Here is a 23,427-nt window from a genome sequence, read left to right as displayed (position 1 = left end):
AAATATATTTTTAAAAAATCACAGTCCTTAGGAGATTGAAAACTAGAATCTCATCAGTTCAAAATTTGCAAAATACAGGGTGGGGCAAAAGTAGATTTATAATTGTTCATATGGGAAATAATACAATAACAAATAACACAAGAATAAACTCTGTGGTCCTCATACTCAGAACTATAAGCCTACTTTTGTCACACCCTGTACATTGGTTCAGAAAAAAAGGGGCTATTCTACCCTTCAAATAACACATTTTTCATGTATATGTTCCCTGAAGGTCATGTTATATAACAACAACATGGAGTTTGTTATTATATAAAAAATGAAAAACTGAACAAGATTTGTAAATATTTGTAAACAGTCATCCATCCCCCAACCCCATCTTCTTTCCTGCATGCCTCATGGATCTGATGAGGTACCTGACATTTTTTAGTCTGTGAAAGTCCCTACCTTTGGTTTTTAGAGTATGTGGGTCTTTTACAAATGTTCTCTAAGTGATATATTGGTAGGGCAGCAAGAAGATTCAAATTGACAGCCAATCTGACCTTTTAGCTAAGTCATCATTTGGTCCCTAAATTATGTGATTATTCCTTATTCTTTAATTTCTCTCTAAACAGCAGAAGAAACCTCACTACCTATTCTGAGTGCCTGAAACGACAAAATCTTTTATGCATTTTTTTCTTTTGCTTTGGTAGGTTCTTCATGTCCAATTTCCTCCAAGATAGTACCCAAATTAATTGTAGATGATACTTGAGATTTTTGACTATCTCGAGTGCTGAAAGGTGGGAAGTAGTCCAACAGTTGCAAATTTTGGTTAATGACAACACTATTTATCTATTTAGTAGAGGCCCAGTGCATGAAATTCTTGCACGGGTGGGTTCCCTAGGCCTGGCTGGCGATCAGAGCTGATCAGGTTCCCTGCCTCCCCCCTTCCTCCTTCTCTTGCTGCCAGCATCCGCCTCCACCCACCCCTGGTTCCCTGTCCCAGTCCGGGACCTGCCGGCCAGGAGGAGGGACCAGCAGGTTGGCTGGCAGGCCATCCGTGATCGGGGCCTGTGGGCTGGGGGCTGCTCCTGCATTGAGCGTCTGCCCCTGGTGGTCAGTGCACATCATAGCGACTGGTCATTCTGGTCATTCTGTCGTAACGGTTGCTTAGGCTTTTATATATATAGATAAGGGCAATGGTGACCTATTCCATTAGCACCTACTCTGGGAAATGTGGCAGGGCTGACTGACCTTTTAGGTTTGAATCCATTGTGAAGAAATCACTGCCCTTGGTTGTCCTAAGCTTCCATAAATGTTAGCTTGTAAAAGAGAAGAAATGAAGGGGAGAAAGCCTTGAGTTTGAATGCACGACAGAGAGACCATCACATTCCCTTTCTTTACACTTTAGAAGTCCACCTGGACCCCTACCGAACGTGGTGCCCCGTCGCAGACTGTCAGACGGTGTGCCCCGTTGTGTCAGGTGACCCAGGACAGCCTGTGCTGGTGGAGTGCCCTTCCTGCCACCTTAAGTTCTGCTCATGTTGCAAGGATGCTTGGCACGCCGAGGTCTCCTGTAGAGACAGTCAGCCTATCGTCTTGCCAACAGAGCACGGGTAAGAACAAAAATGTGGTATTTGGGATTATTCACTAGTTTTCTCAGAAACACAAAATATGTTGCTTGGAGGAGGAGTTACCTTGTGATGGAATTTAGAGATTCATGATTTGCCTGCAGCACTTTCTGAGAAGTGTCTCAAGACTGGTAAGTTGTTAACAAAGACTAACCCACAAAAGCATTTCTAGAGGGATTTTAGTTATTTACCCCAGAGCATCTTTCAGATACTGCTGAAATTAGAGTTTGTATGAGTTTTGATTTCCCTATAGTTAGAGAGTCATGTGGTCCACTGGTTCTCAGTTGGAAGTCTTAGCTTATTCACAGCCATTTGCTTAATATCAGACCTGCCAGCTATGGACATACCTCATTCTTCCAGATTGCAAAGTGTGCAGAAATTATTTTCTCCCCTATCTAAATTGCCAGCTCCTGAGGCGTGCCAATCACAGCAGAGAGAAGGCTGCAGCAGAAACAGCCTTCAGTATAGTGCAGTGCTAAATGCCTAGGTACTAGAGGAAAAGAGCTTATCTCTCACTACTTGATGCTTTGAAAAGGTGGTGCCAAGGTTGAGATTCTGTTATGATGAGAAGCAATTAAATCTGTACCTTTCGGTAGGGAGGGCTTTATGGCAGCCTCAGGGCCCGGAGTGAGAGACCTTTGTGTTTGATCCCTTGCTTTGCTTGAGGCTATGGCTGTTCTGCACCAGCAAGAACAGAAATGCCAGTGTTGCAGTCCAGTTGGCTTAGCCCTCGGCGCCCTGAGAATGTGTAGAGCCATTCTTCAGGAACAGCAGTGCTACCTGGCTGTGACACTGTGCTTGAATCTCAGACCAAACAAATCAAGAGGGAAAACAGATCCAGTACACCGGGCAGGCATGTGCCCTTTTAGCCAGTGCCACCTCCGTTTTCGCTGCCACCACAGGAAGGTCCCGGGTGTCACAGGGCAATGTAAAGATCCCAGAGGGAGAAGGACTGAATTCTGACATTGTCATTTGGCATCCATGTGACCTCATGCAAGCTACTCAGACCCTATGGGATGTTTCTCTATTTGAAAAAAATAGGGGGGGGGGGGGGGAGACAATTAAAATAGTAGTTGTCCCACTGCTCTATGAGATTATTGTGAGCACCAAATTCTGTCATAGTTTTTACAACACTGTGAAGTGGGTGTCTCTGGGCTGGGTGTCTGTTTTGATGAACAGTAGCTGAAGTGCTGCCCAGTTCTGTAGCTCATCTAGCATTCCCTGCCACACCCACCCTCCCCTTCTTTTCTATGTCCCACTGAGCTGTGACCCTGTATTGGCCTATCCATTTGTTTGGAGCAGGTCTTTTCAATGACATTGGGCATTTACTTTAAAGTATTGATTATTGACTCCCCACAGCCTCTTTCATTTGTTTATTTAAACAGCTTATTAGATGGATTATCTATGCCCTGTCAGATCCTGAGCTAGTTTTTCTGTCGTGTAGCAGACTTCTTGCACTTTTTACTTAGTGCGTGCTCAGAGAATGAAATACTAATTGGGCAAAATAATGAATTAAATCAGTTGTGGAAAATACGACGATATAATCCACGCAAAGCCAAAGATAAATAAATTAAGGTATTTTTTGGTTTTGTTTTGAGTTATCTGAACAACTAATAATTTCTGTCACACCTATTTTTACCCCCACTCTTTTCCCTGGCGGGTAAATTAAGCACAGATTACAAAGAGTTCACTACCTAAACATCAGGAGCCTTAGGAGATCCAATTGCTGGCCATAAAATGGAGTTAGAAGGGCATTATTTATCCATTATATTTACCATAGCTTATTCTTAGCATAGGTCTGGTTAGTGTACACCCTTGTGGTCCTGGCTTTTTAAAAAATCAGGCAGCATTCTCCATCCCCACCCAATAATTTCTCATCCACTGTGTTTCTAGGGCCCTCGTTGGGACAGATGCAGATGCCCCCATTAAGCAGTGCCCATTTTGCCGGGTTTATATCGAACGCAACGAAGGCTGTGCTCAGATGATGTGCAAGAACTGCAAGCACACGTTTTGCTGGTACTGTCTGCAGAACCTGGATGTAAGTTCCACGAGGAAGACTCTCTCCCGGCATCTTTCTCCATCCTGTACCTGTGCAACAGCCAGTGTCCTACAGCCTTTCCTTTCAAAATATTGAGCCTACTTTTGTCCTGCCAAAAAAATTATTTTTCTTAATGAGACTTCCTGAGCCTGCTACTTTAGATATCCATAACACCTGTCACCTTTTCTTTAAAAGACAAGCTTTTGTTTTAGGGACATTTCCTGCTTGGGGGGCATTGTTTCATTCTATTATGTAACGGACTGTTAGTGTCTTAGTTTTATGTTGCTATTCTAAAAAATTACCACAAAATTTTGGCTGAAAATGACACCAACTTATCTTTAACTCTGAACATTAGAAGTCGAATGTGGGTCTCACTGGGTTAAGATCAAGGTGTCCTCAGGGCTGCATTCCTTCTGCAGGCAGCAGGGGAGAATCCACTTCTTGGCCTTGTCCAGCTTCTGGAGGCTGCCTGCATTCCTTGGCTCATGGCCTTGTTCTCTATCTTCACAGGCTGCAACATCACATCCCTCTGACCCTTATTTTATAGTCATAGCTTTCGGAGTCATTGCCTCTGACCACAGCTGGGAGAGCTTCTCTACCTTAAGGACCAGTGAGATTAGATTGGGTCCATCTGGACAATACAGGACAATCTCCCCTATCTCAAGGTCTTCATTTCAACACACTTGAAAAATCCCTTTTGCCATGTAAGGTAACATTTTCACAAGTTCTGGGGAATTGCCCTGGGCATCTTCAGGGGAGCAATTGTGCTGCCTACTGCCAATAGGTTGTTTTCCTCTTTTTGAATTTAAAGAAAAAAGCCATTCAAATCAATGGTGTCTCTCAGGTAACTGTCTCATTCATTGGCATGACAGAGGTATTGCTACCGTTTCGTCATGGTTCCCTTCTAGACAAAGAGGTTTGGTCTCGTTGTTCTTTTTCCTAACCGTTCATGAAGCATGTCTTCTCAAATTCAGGTGGAGTTTCATTCAGTCCTGTGCTAAGGCTAGTGGTAACCTCAGTTAAAAGATGATGTAAAGGATTGTTGAGAATTAATCCTACTGTTTTCAATTACAGTGTTTTAAAGTTTAAGGCCGCCTACGTAGTTTACAGGTATTCCCGGTTTGGGCAGTCTGGACCTATACAATATGTGCATGTCAGTGTAAGCCCTCAGTCACGGGTGGGCGGCATTCTTTTCCCAGTTGTCCATATTAATTGCCCAGTTTGCTTCAGTTCAATAAGCAAGTCTTGTAGTGCTTCAGTATCATACGCAGTTGCAGAGTGAGCGTGCAGTTGATACGGGATGCATGCTGACCCCCATGTGCCTGGGTGTTAACTGAAAATTCGATAAGTTGTTTAGGATGACATCTATGAGCAAGTATCTTAATCAGTTTTATGTCAGTGTTACAAGAAGAGGTATAAATTGGGGAGAAGAAAATTGACATCTTAGCCTCTAGAACAGGGGTGGGCAAACTTTTTGACTCGAGGGCCACAATGGTTCTTAAACTGGACCGGAGGGCCGGAACAAAAGCATGGATGGAGTGTTTGTGTGAACTAATATAAATTCAAAGTAAACATCATTACATAAAAGGGTACGGTCTTTTTTTTTTTTTTTTTTTTTTTAGTTTTATTCATTTCAAACGGGCTGGATCCGGCCCGAGGGCCGTAGTTTGCCCATGGCTGATCTAGAAGCTTAGCAGTTCAGGTTGAGAGAAATGTTTTCATTCTTTTAAACAATTCTATTATAATCCTTGAATTACCAGTAAGTTTGATAGTGGAGACCTCTCATAAATCCAGAGGAGTGCTATTCTAGATGAGGATTTGATGGATTGTCCACCCCTCATGCTTTACAAATGGGAGAAGTCTTTTTTTTTTTGTTTTCCTCCAGATTTCACCAGAATATTAATTGGGTTCAGATCCACAAGCAGGCTGAGCCCATGAGGTTCTCTTTAGGAAGCCAGAATATAAGGGGATAAATGTGTGCGCCAGATCTCTCCATCCTCTGGCCGAAATGTGTTTGTGGCGTGGAGTTGCAAGAACACACTGTTCCATCACTTGACTGTTCCAGGACTCAGAGACTAAACGGCACAGATGCCAGGTGGCTGGATACACAGCATTGTTTTCTGGTCATTGTTCTCTGCGACCTCATGTTCTTGGTTTTAGCCAGGGGCATTGCCTTGTTGGTAACGATGTTTTTCTGTAGACAAGTATTCCATGTCACATGTGGTGTTGATCCTTGTTTATAGAAAAGTTGTAGAGCATGGGTCTAGGAGAAGGGTGATTGTCCAAAATCCAGTCCCTAGACAGACACCAAACAGTGACTTTGACTTTTTCTCAGGCATTGAGGGTGCTCCTGCCTTGATCCTCATCCCTGCTGTTTCAGAGGATGAGGTATTCCTGTCACTGCATAAAGCTAGGTGTTCTTTCTTTTGGGGGGCGGTTTAAATGTGTATTAAACCAAGCTTTTCAATGATACCCACCTATAGTGTGTAAACAAATATACATGTAAGTAAAAAAATCTCTTATATTAGAATTAATGGAAAAACTAAAGGGCCCTTTGCACATTGGCATCTTACCTTTCCTTGGGCCGATGCCATGGGGCCTTGTTATAGTTATAGTTCAAAGGAAAACCAGAAGGAGTTTAGCTCAACTCCACCTGCTAGGATGAATTTCAAGGTAGATAATTTCTCCACATTATAGTAGATTGGCTTATAGCAGAGCAACACTATAGTTTTCACATTCACAGATTGTCTGAAATTGTGCAAATCAAGCTTCTCTTCTGGATATTGCCCTCCCTTTTACCATTAGTAAGATATGATAGACCACAGTGGTTACAAAAATAGATAGCTCATAGAGTAATAAATATCTACAGTAGCAGAGCACAAACTTATAAAATGTTCCTTTTTCCATAATGAGCAGAATACCATAAGCATGTTTAAGGGTACAGTCAGCAGACTTCAGAGTGGTGAGAGAGCATTTGTAAAGAAAAAACGCTCAAGTACAAAAGCCAGCGCAGGAAGTGAATACAGATGAGAAACATACAAAAGACAAAATTCTAATTCTTCACCTCTGATTGTCCTACAATTTTCCCTTTATGAATCTTAAAAATAATACTTTGTTACCTTTGTACAAACTTTAAAAATGGTTAATCATGAGACAAGCAAAAATTGAATAACTTAATAGTAGCACTAAAATCAGTGAAACCTGTAGCGTTTTGTGTGCTTTCATATATACTTCTGTGGATGGGTCTTTATAATGCCCCAACAGTGTTTTGATAGTTTTTAAAATTCCCACAAAAATCTATTTTACAGTCATTTCAGATAGAGGAGGGAACAAGTCCTGAACTGGAAAATGAAAAAGGTCAAAATCTCACACAGTGACTGAAAATCCATGAATATATGTCATTCTTATGTTCCCTTAACACTTTATCAAGTGCTCTGTAAGGTCATTGTAATGCTATTCTGAAAACAATTTCATTTAAGAAGACACGGTAATTTCTAGAATAAAAAGTACTTATTTCATATAATGTGTGTTTCAGCGAGTTTGGCATCTACTTGGTTGTACTTGCCGGTGTCACCTTAAAACTTCATCAAAGCTTCATGGCAGATGTGAATTGTCAAAGTTGAGTACTAACACTACCACCTTCTAACTGCTCAGAGGGAAAGGAGGGTATCCTTGAGCTGTCCTGAAGGTCACTTCAGCCTAAACCAGTATTTCCTGGAAACTTTGGCAAGGGAACTTGCCCCCCAAAATATCCATAATCTAATGTGTTTCTTTAACTCGCTAGGATAAATAAACAGGTTCCACAGACATACTAACATACACTCTACCCCTTCTCGATGCAGCTTTCCCCAAACTTACTTGACCTTGCCAGGGAACACCCAGAACCACCACTGGATCCCAGGACACTAGTTTCCCGTGGAACACAGTTTGAGAAATGCCATTCTAAACTAAATTTTCTAAAGTAGTGGTTCTAAAATTATAGTGAACACCAGAAACATGTGGAAAGTATGTTAAAGCATAGATACCATGCCCCACGTCGGAAGTCTGCAGTGGGCCCGGGAACTTGCATTTCTAAGATAGTGAAGCTGATGGAGTGAGGACCACACTTTGACTGGTATCCACCTAGGCAACACCCCACACAAATCCCAGCTGCAGGAAGCCCTCCTATGGCCTCAGGAAAGATTTCGTATGGCATTTGCCACGATCAATTAGCTCATAAGATCAGCCCACTGACATCGGAGAAGGTCTGGGGTACCTTGGTGGGATAGAGGTGCACTTTACTTGACTCTTGGCTCTGCCCCTCCCCACCAGGTGACTAGGCATAATGACTGCATCTTAAAAGAGTAATAATAGTCTTGGCCAGTGTGACTCATCACCAGTTCATTTCCTGGTCAACGGCACATACCTGGGTTGCAGGTTCAATCCCCGGCTCCGATTGGGCACATGTAGGAAGCAACTAATTGATGTGTCTCTCCCGCGTCGATATTTCTCTTTCTTCCTCCCTTTCTCCCTTTCACTCTCTAAAAATCAATGAGAAAAGTATCCTTGGGTGAGGATTAACAGAAAATAAAAATAGAGGAATAATAGTGGCTCTCTCTCAGGGGATCTGTGAAGCTTAAAGGAAACTACCTAACAAAAAGCATCAGACAAGTGTTATTAATCAGAAGAATGTGTCAGTCACAGTAGTTAAACCCCAGATGAGTTTTCTGTCTTCTGCCACTACTGAGCCTTTACGAAAGCACATTCTGGCAGCTAATGAAGAGAAAAGAGGCTAACCCCCCACCCACCCAAACCTCCAAACAAAGAAAACACAGTGAGAGGAAGATGTATAGTGGATTACTTACTTAAAAATATCTAATTGTTTAAAAAAAAGATAAACTCACAATCAAAGCTCTTAATTCTGTTGGCTTTGAGATAGTGTTGAAAAGTTATAGTCTATTGATCTTTGAATATACTCTCCTATTCTAGCATGTTGTTGATGCTGGTTAAATTTTAACATCAAGAGAATATGAAAAAAAGTCTTTTACTCAAAGTATGAATTAGATCTAAAAAATTTAGTTGAAATAGTTCCAGTCCCCAGTGGGAGGATGAGGCATTTTTAATCTGCTTTGGGTACCTTGGCAACTTGTCCCCTCAGTTATCTCTTCTCTCTCCTCCAACTTCAGCATCCACTCTCCACTCTCTAGTCTCTAAATTATCCATGCATTCTCAACTGTCCCACTTAAAAGTGGGTATGTAACACTTTTCTCAAGTCTACATCTTTCCATTTCTCTTGTCCCTTCAGCCACCAATAAAGCATACTCACCTCAAGCTGTTGACACTTCCTTACCTCCAGTCATTGCTGCTCTCAGATTGCCACTTAATCACACCCCGACTGTGTTCTTCCAAGGCTTCGAGTAACTGCTTTTGGGTAAAATCCAAGGAACACTTCAGTCCTCATCTTACCTAGATTCTCTGCTGCCTTTGACATCTTGACCACCATCCACCTCTTCAGGTTTCCCTTCTACATTTCTGGCCTCTTCTCAGTTCCTTTTCCAGGCTCTTTCTTGATCCATTCTTACATGGCTGTGTTCAACAGCCTGCTTGCCTCTCAGTCTGCACTCTCCCTGGGTAATCTCAGTTACTTCTGTGGTTTTCCTACCCCATGTACACTGATTCCCAAGTCTTTGCCCCCAAATTCACATCTCTGTAACTAACTGCCTTTTGATCAGTGCTGCTTGGATGTCTCAAGTATCTCTCAAGTTCAACACATCCAAACTGTGGTTGTTACCTCCCAACAAAACCCCTCTCTCTGGTGTTTCTCTCGACAAAGCCACTACCTTCTATCCAGTGACTTTCCCCTCATCTGCGATTTCCCCCTATTTCCCCACTGGTTAGTTACCCATCTTAATATCTCATGATTGTATTTTCCTCTTCTCCATCTCAACCACTGGCATTTTATCACCTTGTTTACTACAACCATCTCTGAGCTGCCTCACTCATGGTCCTCTCATTTCCTATCACACCTCTGATAGAGCTACCTTTTGATGATAATTGGTCAGGCCATTGATCTCTATTAGACTCAGTCAAGAGTCTCATTGATTATCCTGTTTTCACTTGGTGATGTAGAAAACTACTGAGATAGAGTCTAAAGATCATGGACTTGGAATTCCTAGATGCTGTTATTAATAGTACCAGAAAGAGCCTTTGCTTCCACTAAGGTGATCTGATGTAGTTAGTATCCATCTCTCAATTCAGAATTACATGCTTACCGAAACCTTTCGCTTTGTTTTTCAGAACGACATTTTCCTCAGACATTACGACAAAGGGCCATGTCGGAATAAGCTTGGCCACTCAAGAGCCTCAGTGATATGGAACCGAACACAGGTATCCTGACCTTAAAAGGAGCATGAGATACACTAGACTCACAATGGCTTAGAAAACCTGCCTGTTCATCCTTCCCACTTTACTCCTGCTTACCCATTCTAGCCCAGGAGGTTCTGGGGAATTCTGGGGTAGGGCTAGGGAAAAGTAATGGATCAACTGCCTAGAGTTAATTCATGGCACAATACTCTTAAAGATAAGTGGAGGAGCAGGGCACCAGAGCAGCCAAGTAAATAACAGTGACTTGTGGAATGAGGGCAGACGCTCTTTCCTCCTGAAAAAGATGGTGGGATGACTTTCCTACAGCCCTTCATAGAGCATTTGCAATGAAAGGCAGTGCTCTAAACCTGATGAGCCCCTGTAGGGGCTTAGATCCCTCTGTACATGCCATTGTGTGATTATGTGACAGGTTCAAAGGGAGCCCTGGTTTATTTTTAATAGTGTTTCATATTTATTAAAGGCTATGCTTCTTTTGAAGGAGCCAGTGTTAATAGCCTAGTAATCATTATTAACATCCCTATGAAGCTGTTGAGGAAACTCAGGTAGAGAGAGAGCCAACACCAACATTTCATGATTATACTAATCCCGTGCCAGAGCCTGACTTAGCATTTGGTTTGTTCTCACCTTTGATTTAGTGTCTGGTATCTTCCTGAATTATTCACTTCAGACCACTGCTGGGGACTGGCTAAAATGTTCCATAATTGTGACTGTTTTATGTGTCTGAGATGGCGTCTTAGCCAGTTCAGGCTGCTATAACAAATTACTATAGACTGGGCGGATTAAACAATGGGAATTTATTTCTCATGGGTCTGGAGACTGGAAGTTCAAGGTCAGGGTGCCAGCAGGGCTCGGGTTGGGTTCTGGTGAGGACTCTCTTGTTGGTTTATAGATGGCCATCTTCTCATTGTGTTCTCACATGGCAGAGGGTGAAGAGAGAGGAAGCCAGCTGTCTGGTGTCCCTTCTTCTAAGGGCACTAATCCCTTCATGAGGGCTCCACCCTCATGTCCTAATTTCCTCCCAAAGAACCCCATTTCCAAACAGCATTATATTGGGGATTAGGGTTTCAGTGGGAATTTTGAGTCCATAGCCGATGGTATAGTAGACATGTAGGAAGATTCAACTGCTAAAATAGTTTTTCTTTCTTTCTTAATTTCCAGGTGGTTGGGATTCTTGTGGGGTTGGGCATCATTGCCTTGGTGACTTCACCCTTGCTACTCCTGGCCTCCCCCTGTATAATCTGTTGTGTCTGCAAGTGCTGCCGGGGCAAGAAGAAAAAGCATGACCCATCCACAACCTAAAGATCTCTGTTTGTGTCCGCGTGCCACATAGCACAGTGATAAAGCCCCACTTGGTGAACTCGCCTCCTTTTTCTTGCCAAATTTTGGAAGTGCCTCTGTGTCCAGACTTTGAACTTGCCTGCCCACCTGTGGCGCCAGAAAAGGCCAAGCACTGGTGTGTGTGTTCCTGTGTAAAGAGAATCAGGTTCTGCAGTCCAGGTTGTATCTGTGGAGCATGTCAGAAGCTTCAGGTTCTTGGGAAGGAACTAACACAGCATCATTTTATCACCTAAAGGATCCCACGGGACTCTTCAACTTCCAGCCAAATTCAAGGAGCCTGAGTGAACAATTCAGTATAATAAAGGTGTTGTCACGGTTGGCAACATACATGATAATTGAGAAGCTAGAGTCTGTTCTGTGTTGATCTGACTACCAAGGGAAACATGGGGGGAAACCCGTGGATGAGACCATTTCAGGGGAAATTCTCGTCAGAGTGATAAAGCAGGCTGCTTATCGCAGGAGGTGATAAGGTGGCTCTGCCTCTGCCAGCTCCTGGGCGTGCTTTCCCAGCATTCCCACAGTCACTTGGCAGAAACACAATAGGTTTCTCCCTGTGTGATCTCAGCTTCAAGCAGGAGAAACTGCTGTGCAGAGGAAGTTGTCCCTTCCCAGTAAAAGGGTTTCAGCCTATAAAACAATATGGTCTAATTTAGTCTCTCTTTCTTGGCAAGTATAACTTTTTTAAGGTGATAAACTCTTCTCAGAGAGCCAGTGGCTGCTGTCTACAAGCTTGTTTTACATGAAGTATTTGGGTGGAGTGGCAGAGGTTCAAAACCTGCATCATAGATAGCAGGGCCCTTTCTTGAGCGCTGTGTTCATACACCCAAAAATTTAGAATTAGACCTAAAAGTACACACCAAGAATGAGTATTAAAGTCCATATGTATATCTAGAACCCATATAACTTGCTGCCCACCTAGAATTTCTGTCCACTGGGTGTGCCTGGATAGATACATAAAATAATAGTGTGTATTATTACACACAATAGTAAAACACACAAATGTTTATGTAAAAGCCATTCTGTATTTCCTCTGTGACTAATATTGTTTAATATAAAGTAACCTAAAGGTTTTTTGCATATTATATATGTAAATTTTGGTTGTACGTTCTTAACTTACTCAAGTATAGACTCATAAACATAACTCTTTTAAAAACAATACTTAATGTGACATCATGCAAACTCAGTTTGTAAAAATACTGATTGGTAATCATGTTATTTACCTTTTTTTTTGAGAGAGAGAAAGAGAGAGAAACATCCATCAGTTGCCTCCAGTACTCGCCCTGACCAGGGATCGAACCTACAACCTAGGTATGTGCCCTGATTGGGAATCGAACCTGTGACCTTTCGGTGTACGGGATGATGCTCAAACCAATTGAGCCACACTGGCCAGGTTATTTCTATATTTTCAAACACAATTCAGAGCAGCTGTCTTCTTAGCCAAGTTTAGTGTCTGTTAAGGCAATCTGAATACTTTTCTGTATGTACAAGGCACGGATAAAACAACCAAAATATTTAAGAAATAAAATGACTTGTTTTTCCCATTATACCATAGCAGATTTTGAATAAATGGGTTTTGAAAGGACAATAACTTTTCTTCCAGTGACAGGATGACATAATTGCCATCAGCAATGTAGCCTGGTGCCTCATGAGAACTGTATTAATGACAGTGGAGAGCTCTCCTTGAAGCCATGTCAGGAACTATCAGGACCTATGATATGTTCTGAGTAACTGGATAACTACATTATTAAATTGCTGCTATCTGGGCCTATTATTACCTATGTAATGGAATATATCCCAAGTGGGGATGTGTATATTTAAGGAACTTTAATTCACACATACTATGTATATATGTATGTATATATACATATAGTACTTTTGGTCATGTATATTTTTATTTACAGTTTGTATAGAACATTGATGAGATCGCTGGGGAAACTTTTGAATGGCAGCCAACCAAAAACATTTTTAATCATTTATTAGAAATTTCTCAATATTAAGTGTCTTTATTTTCCTTCAAAACTCAAAACACTTCAGAAAAAAGAAATCAATGATCTCCTCTATCAATGTATTTCATACTAGTATAAATGTGTGTGTATATATATATATTTGAATAATTTGCCTTGTTTTACACTGCCTCGTTATAGTAAAAGGCATTTATAATTGCTCAGGGGAATCACAGGGACTCAACTGAAATTGAATTTTTGTGTCAAGAATGTCAATAGTGGCAGCACACTACTCAGTAAACTCTTCAGGCTTGGTTCCACAAAGAATCTTAAAATGGGCTGATTTCAGGTAACCCAAAAGACTATGTTATTAAAGGTGGAGCTCCTGAATTTGGAGTAAAAGTGGAAGAAAATATGTATGTTATTTCCTTGGAAAAAATGGAAGGAACAGTCTTCTCACAGAGATACTGTTATATCAGAATTAGCTCTTTTGTGTGTGTATGTGAGGGGAGAATAAGGAGTGGGGTTGTTTGTCAAACAGACTTGAAATAACTGGACTTAAGTTTTTAAATATTGAAAAGTACCTGGGAAACGGTGACTTCTTCCCTCAATAGCTAAGAGAATTGGCCTGTGTGAGATTGTCAGGATCAAAAGGAACAGATTGGTAGGTGAAATCTAAGTATATCTGGTGCATCAGGGTTGAGATGTAAGCCAATCAAGAGAATTTGTTTATAAAAGAGAGAGCTGACAACTTGATAACCTAGACTGATGATGTCATTTTGGATAATTGCCAGTGAAAGGGTTCAACCTTGTCTCGTCCCTTTGTCAGCTTTATCCTTCCCTAGTGGTTCTCATTCTGTATTAGGAAGAAATCTGGGTTTGCATGATCATGTTTGGATGTTGTAACAAAATATTTTTGTGTTTTGAGTGGTAGAGTCCATTTGAAATAGAAATTTTAAAATCCCTCATCAAAATTGGATGCAAGAACTTAACCATCCAGAAACACTACTGGTTGTAATGGCATAACATCTAGCCATTGCCCCTTCTAAAAACTCTTCTCTTTTTCTTAGGTAGGGAAATGAGGAGGAAATTCATATGGAAGGACATTTTAGAATCTTAGGCATCCTACTGGTTCATGTTTGTTCTGGACTTGAAGTTTCTCTTTTGAAGGAGGTCTTTGAAAAAGGAATAATTTTGAATTTTCTTGTAGTCTGCTTCACAGTGACTTTTCTTGTAGCCTGCATCACAAACATTTTACCTATCCAAGTCTGAAAATCTAAATGCTTATTTAAATGTAAATCACTGCTTCTTGGAACCCAAAATTGACTCATAAATTATTCAGAATCTAAACATGTATGTATTATTTTAACCTTTCCTACACAGTGCTTCTAAAAGACTTTCTGTTCATGAATGGATGCCTTTATGTGTATAGAATCATGTATATATGTGTAGCTTCAGAGACAATTTCAGAATGCCTTAGATAAATGATATTTTAAAATGCTGCCACAATTGATATCTATAGGCTATTACATCTCATGATGATTCATAATCCAGAAAGTTTTGTTCTGTATTTAAGAAATTGCTGTCATATTATATTTTTCCAATGAATTGAGAGGAAAATAGCTGTTTTAGTCTCTCTAGCCCCAATAAATGTGGAACAGGAAATCAAGTGTGTTAACTCTTGTTGTGCTGCATGTTTTTAGACATGTTTAATTTTATCATCTAAAATGCCAGCCATGTCACTATTAAATCCTAGGCTCTGCAATACCATTTACGGAAATGACTCTTGAAGCCTGTTTCTCAGGAGAAATGGGAGCAAATGTAACACCTTTACTTGCTGCAGACTTACTTGTTGTATGTACGATATTCCACACTACCAGTGCACAAGCATTAATCATTATCCAGAGAAATAAGCAATAATTGAGGTCTTTGATCATTCTGGTAAAAAGTGCTGCCAGGCATCAAAGTCATTAGTTCTGTAAAACATGCTCTCTGCAGTCACTTCTAATCTTCCACAAGTTTGTTAGAGGAATGTGTTTCCTTGTTATGATTTTTTAAAAAAAGGATTTAAATTAGAGTGTTAACTTAAGGTTATTTCCCTTTGATTAGTATTCAAGGCAGGACTCCCCTAAGTTGAGTGCCAGGAGTTGGTTAACAACTACAACTTGTGTTCCTATAAAACTAAAAGCTCACATTCGTATACTGGCCTCGATGCCTTTTTATTGAATATTATATGCTTCTAATATACCTGACTACAAAGGTTTATAATTGACTTATAAATTGAAATTCTATTTTCTAATCCTTTAGTTTTGAGGAAATCAGTAACATCATTTTAAAACATTTTGGGTTATGGCTTCTTAATTTGCTTAATCATCTCCTAGAATGTCAACATTATTTCATGTTTAAAGTGTGCTTATTGTTTCCTACACTTGAATTTGCATTCCCAAAGAATTATTGAATGAATCACTTTATACAGCAGTGATTTTAATCAACATCTAACCAGCAGACTCATTACAATGCAAATTATGGATCTAATGAATTTGAAGAATTATAATTAGATTTTCTGTCATTCTGTTATTTCTACTTGTTAGATAATAGATCTAGGAGCATTTTTTAGACCCTAAAGATAGTTTACAAAGTTACATAATGAAAAAAAATTGTCTTTAAATAATTTAATAGCAATGATAATGCTTTTAATATTTTACATAAGCTTTTTAAAGAACTTGGAGAACAATCCTATGAGATAAATTGAGCAGGTCCATGTCAGGGAAAAAGCAATGGTTTTGTGTTCATGTCTTGCCAAGGGTCACACTATGAGTGGCAGCCAGAAAAAGAACACCAGACTCTTTGACAGTACTGTAATGCTCTTTCATTTGTCAGTAATTCTGAGCAGGCCTTCACTCTCTTATCTATGAGTCCCAAGAGAATGTACTTCCCTCTCAATTATTTGCATCAGTGGAGGTATATGTAAGAGAATAATTTATTATTTTGAATAGTCACTTTGTGTTTTGGTGCATCTGACAATGTGCCTAGGGTAGATGGCCACCCCTGAGATCAAGCCCAGTCACTCCCCGGGCTTCAGCTGGGGAAGGGCAGGAGAAGGAAGGTGATTCATTAACTGAGTAGGTGGTGTGTATCTGTCTTGCCACTATTGGAAATAGACTTCTACTTACTTCAAATGCCAAAATGTTTGCCTTTTCCACACAAATACAAAGTTCATTCTCACAGTGAATGTTTACAATGCAGCAATTGTTAATGCACATCCAAAGTCTCCTATTAATGTTACCAGCTTGTGCTCTAATGTGTATTTCTGGCCTATCATCACATCAACCGACTGACAGTTTCAACAGCAAGAAATGAGGCTCTAAATAATGAACTTCAGATATGTATAAAGAGGTTGTACTTTGAGTTCCATTTTCTGCTTTTATGTTTTTCAATTTATCAGAAGTTTATCAGTTTTCCTATTTTGTATATTAAAACTAGAATTTAGGCTTTATGAGAAGGAAATTAATTCTAATAGTCATTTTATTTGGTAGTTCCTTAGTGACCTGGCATGATTCAAGGGTATATGTCCTATTTGGAGGAGTGGATGGGTAAAGTTACATTTAATGCTATTGAACACATTCACATAAAATGAACATGAAGGTTTTCTTGAGGTGAGTTATGAGACTTCTGAAGATTGATCAACCTGGACTTATTTTTTTGTATCTAAGTCAGTTTGTTTAACTGAAAGCAAACAAGTCCAGAAATCCACACACCAGCCTGCATCATGTGTCCTGAATTCCAGCCGGGCCCTGGGACTTTGGCACCACAAGGGCACGTGAACGGAGTGTTGGCAAATCTGGTGTCCTGGATACAGAACAAGTAGGCAGCGTCTTCTGTTCTCCCTGCCCTCTGTTAATCCAGGTGAGGTGGGGTGGAGGTGACAGACACCCAGCTTGCAATAAGATGACTTCAGTTCCAGGCCTTCCTTTGCTCTTGACTCGTGTGTGATCCAGGGCCAACCATTTATCATACAGAATCATTTCATCCATCTTAGCTCTGGCTTAGGAGTAGTGGATGAGATCATGAGTGTCTAAGTACTTCTAAGTGCTGTTTGTTAGGAGGTGGGAGGAGAGGGAGCCATTGCAGTACTGTAGAGTATTGTGCTGTGCAAGCTATGGCTGTGAGTGTGGGTGCTGAGTTTTCAGCCAGACACCAATCCCAAAGGAGAAGAGGGAGCTAATAGATTTCAAACTAGTAAAAGTGTGTTGAGGCAGGAATGAGCTCAATAAGTAAGTCACCTTTCTAGATTTATGTTGCTTTTTTTCATGAAGAAGTATTTCACAAATAAACATTTAGCTAATTTTATGCTCCATTAAAATGGAGGATAAATGGAGAAAAAAATGCAGTGCAGAATTCATATCAACACAATATTTGGAGGGAGGCAGAGGTTTACATAAAACTTGCATTTACATGATTCCATTTACTTTCACATTTCATTTTGCTCTTCATATTACTCTAGAAAGTAGATGTTAACGTGCCCTTTCCCCATTTTATGATGGGAGATGACATTCAGGGGTAGGTGCCATGGCATCAGGTCATACAGTGGGTTGGTGGCAAAGCTAGAATTTGAACCTATGTGATACAAGAGCCAGCTCAGGACCTCTGAGCACTGTTTTAAAATTTTTGAAGTGGCTTAAAACAAAACATTTATATTAGCCTCAGTTTTTGTACATCAGAAGTTTGGCATGATTTGGCTGGGCTTTCTGCTCAGGGTCTCGCTGGGCTAAAGATCCAGGGCTTGGCCAGGTATATTCTCATTTGGGCTCAGGTTCTCATCCAAGCTCACTGGTTGTGGGCAGAATTTAATTCCTTCTTCCACCTTCCATGTGGCCCCCTACATCTGTAAGCCATGTCAAGTCCTTCTCATACTTCAGATATCTTTGACTTCCTCTTCTGCCACATCTCTCTGACCTCTATTATTTTAAATTTAAAGTGGCTAATGGGCACATGTTTATGTTTGTCATTTATCAACAGGAAATTTAACTTTTTGCTTTTCTGTTTCCTTGCCCTGTGAAACTGACAGTTTGCAGACATGATAGTATGGTGTAGAAGAAATCACAAACTCAGGGAAGAAGGAAGAGCAATATCGAGCTTCCTACAAGGGAACCTTTGATCTAAAGTTTCAGTTGAGCCTGGCATGGCCAAGGCGTTAGCAGCAACCCTGCTTCTGGCTGGCGTTCATGGGAGATTCGCTTGGTCTTCATAGGAGACAGATTTTTCCAAATGGACTTAGAAGAAAGCCTGATCTCGTTTTTTAATTTAAAAATCTTCTAGTATTTTTTAAAATTTATTTTTCAATTGTAGTTGACATACAACATTATATTAGTTTCACATGTACCACCTAGTGATTAGATGATTATATACTTTATGAAGTGCTGATCTCTCTCTCTCTTTTTTTAAATAAACTTTCAGAAGATTAAGGATCAGATTGAATCTCGTGGTGATTTCAGGAAAGACAACTTCTTTCAATAGCTTTTTTAAAGTACAGGGTGGCCCAGCCGGCATGGCTCAGTGGTTGAGCATGGACCTATGAACCAGGAAATCACAGTTCAATTCCCAGTCAGCGTACATGCCCAGGTTGTGGGCTCGATCCCCAGTGTGGGGCGTGCAGGAAGCAGCCAATCAATGATTCTCTCTCATCATTGATGTTTCTATCTCTTTCTTCCTCTCTGAAATCAATAAAAAATATATTTAAAAATAAATAAAAATAAAGTACAGAGTGGTGTTTCCACTCAAGTCAGACCAATAAAGCAATGGGGTTGAGTGAACCTGTTGCTGCCTGTTATGAGGGACCTGCACCAAAAGTCAAGGTCATCACCTCCTCCCCTTTCCTGCCCCAGTGCAGGAATACAGACCCTCGCCAATGCTTTAGAGGTCTGGGATTAGAATGGCCATTCCTCTGACTAGGAATGGAAGACCAGAGGTGGTGTGAGAACTCTGCTAGTCCCTTGTGGCTTTGGACAGTTTATCTCTATCTCAGTTTTCTCATCTAGAAAACTGGGAGTGATTCTTTTCTGGGTCCAATGCAAATCTAACTTTTTGTGTAAGATGGCAAAGATCATCAGTACCCACAATGCGTCCCAGTACATAAGAATAGTTAGCACAAGGGAAATTCTTATTAGGTGAGAAATTGGTAATTGCCAGAAGAAGCTTCCATTTGCTGAATTATGGATAATTCCAGAAGCATGTGAAATATATTACCGGTTTACTTAAAATAAACAAATTCCAAGAACAATAGTTGAACTTCATGGTTTATTTATAGTTCTTGATGGCTGAAAAAAATTTACAACAAAAGTTGCTTGGGGAATTTCCAGGGACATGTCCTCTAGTACTTATATTAAAAACATCAGAACCTCAGCATCCTTATTTGAAGCACACAATGGACTCTTCTGAATGTGTCAGTCTAAGGAGTCTTTTTAACATTCAGTTACTTGTTATTGATTAATTTTTCTGGTACACATTGCATGTTCTGTGGGTTGAAACAAAGTTAAGGTAATAGTTAAGGTAATATGCGTATGTGTTAATAGATGGTATATAGGATTGTAAATATATATATACACATAGACTCACACACACTCAAGTTGACCAATAAAGCAATGGATTTGATTAACCAGCTGCTGCCTGTTGTTGAGGGGGCTTGCATATATAACTGTGTGTGTGTGAATAGTTGAGTGTATGAATAGGCACATCTACTTAGGTACAAAGAAATTATCAGACTTAGTAAATTTTATTTTCAAAAATAGAACACAAAATTACTAGATTTCAAAAACAGTAAAATAAAAAGTTAAGGTTAAATATTCAAAAAATTTTGACTTTGGAACTAAAATGTGTTTACTTTTCCGTGCATTACTTGAAACCCACAATAAGTTGTACTTACAGATAATTGCTTCCACTTGTGACAAAATGTTTCCATTTAGGGCTTTTAACATTTGAGAGAAGAAGCATTTCATTTTGAGTGGTCATACTAAAACTCACTTCTAGCATTCTTGTCTAATGTCACAAAGATATCATAAGCAAGGAAGTAAAGCAAAGACTTGAAAAAAATCTTCAGTCTTAATTTCTATTACCCATTAAACATTTTTAAAAATATTTATTGTTGAAAGTATTATATATGTCCCCTTTTCCCCCCATTGACCTCTCTCACCCCTCTCCCAGCCCCCTGATCTCAGGCCTTTACTACCCTATTGTCTGTGTCCATGGGTTGTGCATATATGCATATGAGTTCATTGATTTCTTCCCACCACCTACCCTTCCTTGCCTTCCCTCTGAGGTTTGACAGTCTGTTCCATGCTTCTATGTCTCTGGATCTATTTTTGTCCATCAGTTTATGTTGTTCATTAGATTCCACATATGAGTGAGATCATATGATAGTTATCTTTCTCTGACTGGCTTATTTCATTTAGTATACAGTAATGCTCTCCATGTCCATTCAACAGCTGTTGCAAATGGTAAGAGTTTTTTCTTTTTTACAGCTGCATAGTATTCCATTGTATAGATGTACATGTTCATGGATTGGTAGAAACAACACCATTAAAAGGTCCATACTACTCAAATCAGTCCATAGATTCAAATATATTTAAAAAAATAAAATCGTTCAATTTTATTTGTCAATTATACCTCAATAAAGCTGAAATATAAATAAGTAAATAAAAAACTGTTGATTGCATCTTAAAATGGAAATGATGAAAAAAACAGAAATGATTGTATTCCTTCCATATTACCCACTCACAGTCTATAGGGCATTTCATTTTAAAGATAACACTGTAAATTACATAAGTAAATTTAGCTTCTTAAGGTTCATCTTATTTCCTCCAGTACCCACAGTGTATCCCTTGGGTGCACCTAAGCCTATTTGAGAAGCATGGGCACGTAGCTGCACACACTGAGGAAGGCAAGTCTATTAGGTTCCCAGTCTCATTACGAAGTACGTATTCAGTGCCCTCTTTGTATAAACAAACGTGTGGCAACGAGTTGCCTAAAGTGAGTGGCTTAGTCGGGTTTAGGAAAAAGAACACATTGGGCTATAGCAAGATGACTAGCCATACTAGGTCCTGCCTGATGCATGCCAGGATGTGGGATGTGGAGGAGGATAGACATGGCTAGAACTTTTTGGTCAGGGGTTTACAGAGATGGTCACTGGATCAGGGTTTTGAAAGATAATTAGTATTGGGATTACGAAGAAGACAAAGGCATTACTGAGAGGGGGCATGGTGAGAGCAAGGTGGCTTGGGGAGTGAGGAATAGCCAAATTGAGCTGAAACAAAGTACTTGCAGGGCACAGGAGAACCAGAAAAGGTTGAGGAAAGAGACCCTTGACTGCCAGGCTCAGGGGCTGGTAGGCAGCCATTTAAGGTTCTGAGTTTGAGGGTTGATATGTGCAAAGACACTCTTTAGAAGGTTAGTCTGACAGCAGTGTGTTGGTTGAACTGTAAGGGGGAAAGCTTGACGTAGTATGACCAGTTAGGGGACTAGTGAATTATTTCATGAAGGCCTGGTCCAGAGTACTGTCTGCAGAGAAAGGTGGGGTGGGGGGAGGTGGGGAGTGCAGAAGCAAATGAGAAAAAATACATACATACATACATACATACATGTATATAATTTGATAGCATTTTGGTGGTTATAGAATAAGTGCTTTCTAAAAGTATTCCATTATACAATTATTTTCTTACTTAAACATATTGGTATCAGTGTCTACCCAAAGCCAGCTTAGAAAGGGTTTTTTTACTATGAGGCTTACTCATAGGACTTACCCTTAAATCATTTTTGGAACAAAGCAGAGAATAAATACAATTACTCATAGGGCATGATGAAAGAAGCAGATCGAATGCAGAAAAATTGTATGGGAGATGTATTTCTGCTTGGTTTCATAACTTTAGTTAATTCTTATGAAAATAGAGGTCACAGGAGAGTTTCTTATATTAATGAATTCATTAGTGTTTAAAAAATGCTTTTGACCCAATCACCTTCTTTTCTAGGGAGAGAGAGTCAGGAGCACTGAAGTACACAACCAACTTAACAAAGACCGGAAAAGGAGCTGAATTCTGAAAGTGCTTTGAGGAAGTTAATTGACCATGTTGTTTTCATTTGCTTGGAAAGGAATTCCCTTTGAAAGCAAAACGAGGTGTGTCCTTCCCCTGACTCAGCTGCCACTCTGTCTTTTAAAAAGATAAGCTGATGTAATCTTATGTTATATACTCCCATTTTGTATATGAAGAACTAAAGTTTGTAGTGATGCCACTTAACTGAGTGATTCTTTTTAATAACTGATGATTAGTCCATTCTGCCCTTTGCTCATGGAAACCATTTGCTCTCTGTAAGTCTGACAGAATACTTGTTGGAGGCCTGCTTCATACAACTGAACGCAGACACCAGGGACCAGAGACGAGGAATACAGAATTCTGGGCAATTTGGCCTCCTGTTAATCAATACCCATTATTTTAGAAGAAAAAAAGGAATAGCTGCATGTAATGATCAGAAACCAACAAGACCTTCCTTGTAACAAATAGTGTCCCCCCGCCCCCATAGTTCTTGCATGCTGATCACTTGATACTCAGGGAAGCAAAGTAAAACTTGGAGAAGAGCTTGGAGATTTTTCCTAAGTTCTTCCATAAATATTGGTATATGCAAATATTTCTCTATCGATTTTGTTAATACTTTTGTTGTATTGAGAGGGTGAAGAATTGAGTCATATAAAAAAGTCCTTTAAAATTAAAAACAATCTCTTTGATTCTCAGAATGATGCCTTTATCTGGTTTTCCCTCAGTTGCTTCTTAATAACCAGATATTTGTCAGTTTTCTTAGTCTTTTCAAAGAGTGAGCTCTTGGATTTAATAATCTTATTTTGCTTTCTTTCTTCTAATTCATTAATTTAAAAAATATTGACATTTTCTTCCGCTTTTCTTAGTATTTTTTAAATTGTCCTTTTTTACTTCTTGGGTTGAATGCTTCACTGATTTTTATTCTTTCCTGTTTAGTTATAAAAGCATTTAAAACTATGACTTTTCCTTTCAATATATAATGTTGTCATTGCTAGTTTTTCTACAAAATAACCACCATATTGATTTTTACTTTCACTCAACGGATGTGGTTAGAT

The 23,427-nt window shown here is 39.8% G+C and overlaps 1 protein-coding gene across 3 annotated transcripts in view; it reads left to right on the top strand.

Annotated features, from left to right (window-relative positions):
• Positions 1-15,166, top strand: part of RNF144B (ring finger protein 144B) — a 191,906-nt gene extending 176,740 nt beyond the window's left edge. For all 3 annotated transcript variants that reach the window (XM_070405659.1, XM_070405657.1, XM_070405658.1), the window contains 4 exons: positions 1,388-1,592; positions 3,501-3,645; positions 9,922-10,011; positions 11,167-15,166. In XM_070405659.1, coding sequence (XP_070261760.1) covers positions 1,388-1,592; positions 3,501-3,645; positions 9,922-10,011; positions 11,167-11,307 — 581 coding nt within the window. In that variant the 3' untranslated portion in view covers positions 11,308-15,166. The remainder of the gene's footprint in view (positions 1-1,387; positions 1,593-3,500; positions 3,646-9,921; positions 10,012-11,166) is intronic.
• The last annotated feature ends 8,261 nt before the right edge of the window (positions 15,167-23,427 follow it).

Source organism: Myotis yumanensis, unplaced genomic scaffold (assembly GCF_028538775.1).
Source record: "Myotis yumanensis isolate MYYU_CA2020_CCGP unplaced genomic scaffold, mMyoYum1.0.hap1 SCAF_2, whole genome shotgun sequence".
Lineage (NCBI taxonomy): Eukaryota > Metazoa > Chordata > Mammalia > Chiroptera > Vespertilionidae > Myotis > Myotis yumanensis.
Note: the sequence above shows the minus strand (reverse complement) of the source record. Positions and strands in the feature narration are given on the sequence as shown.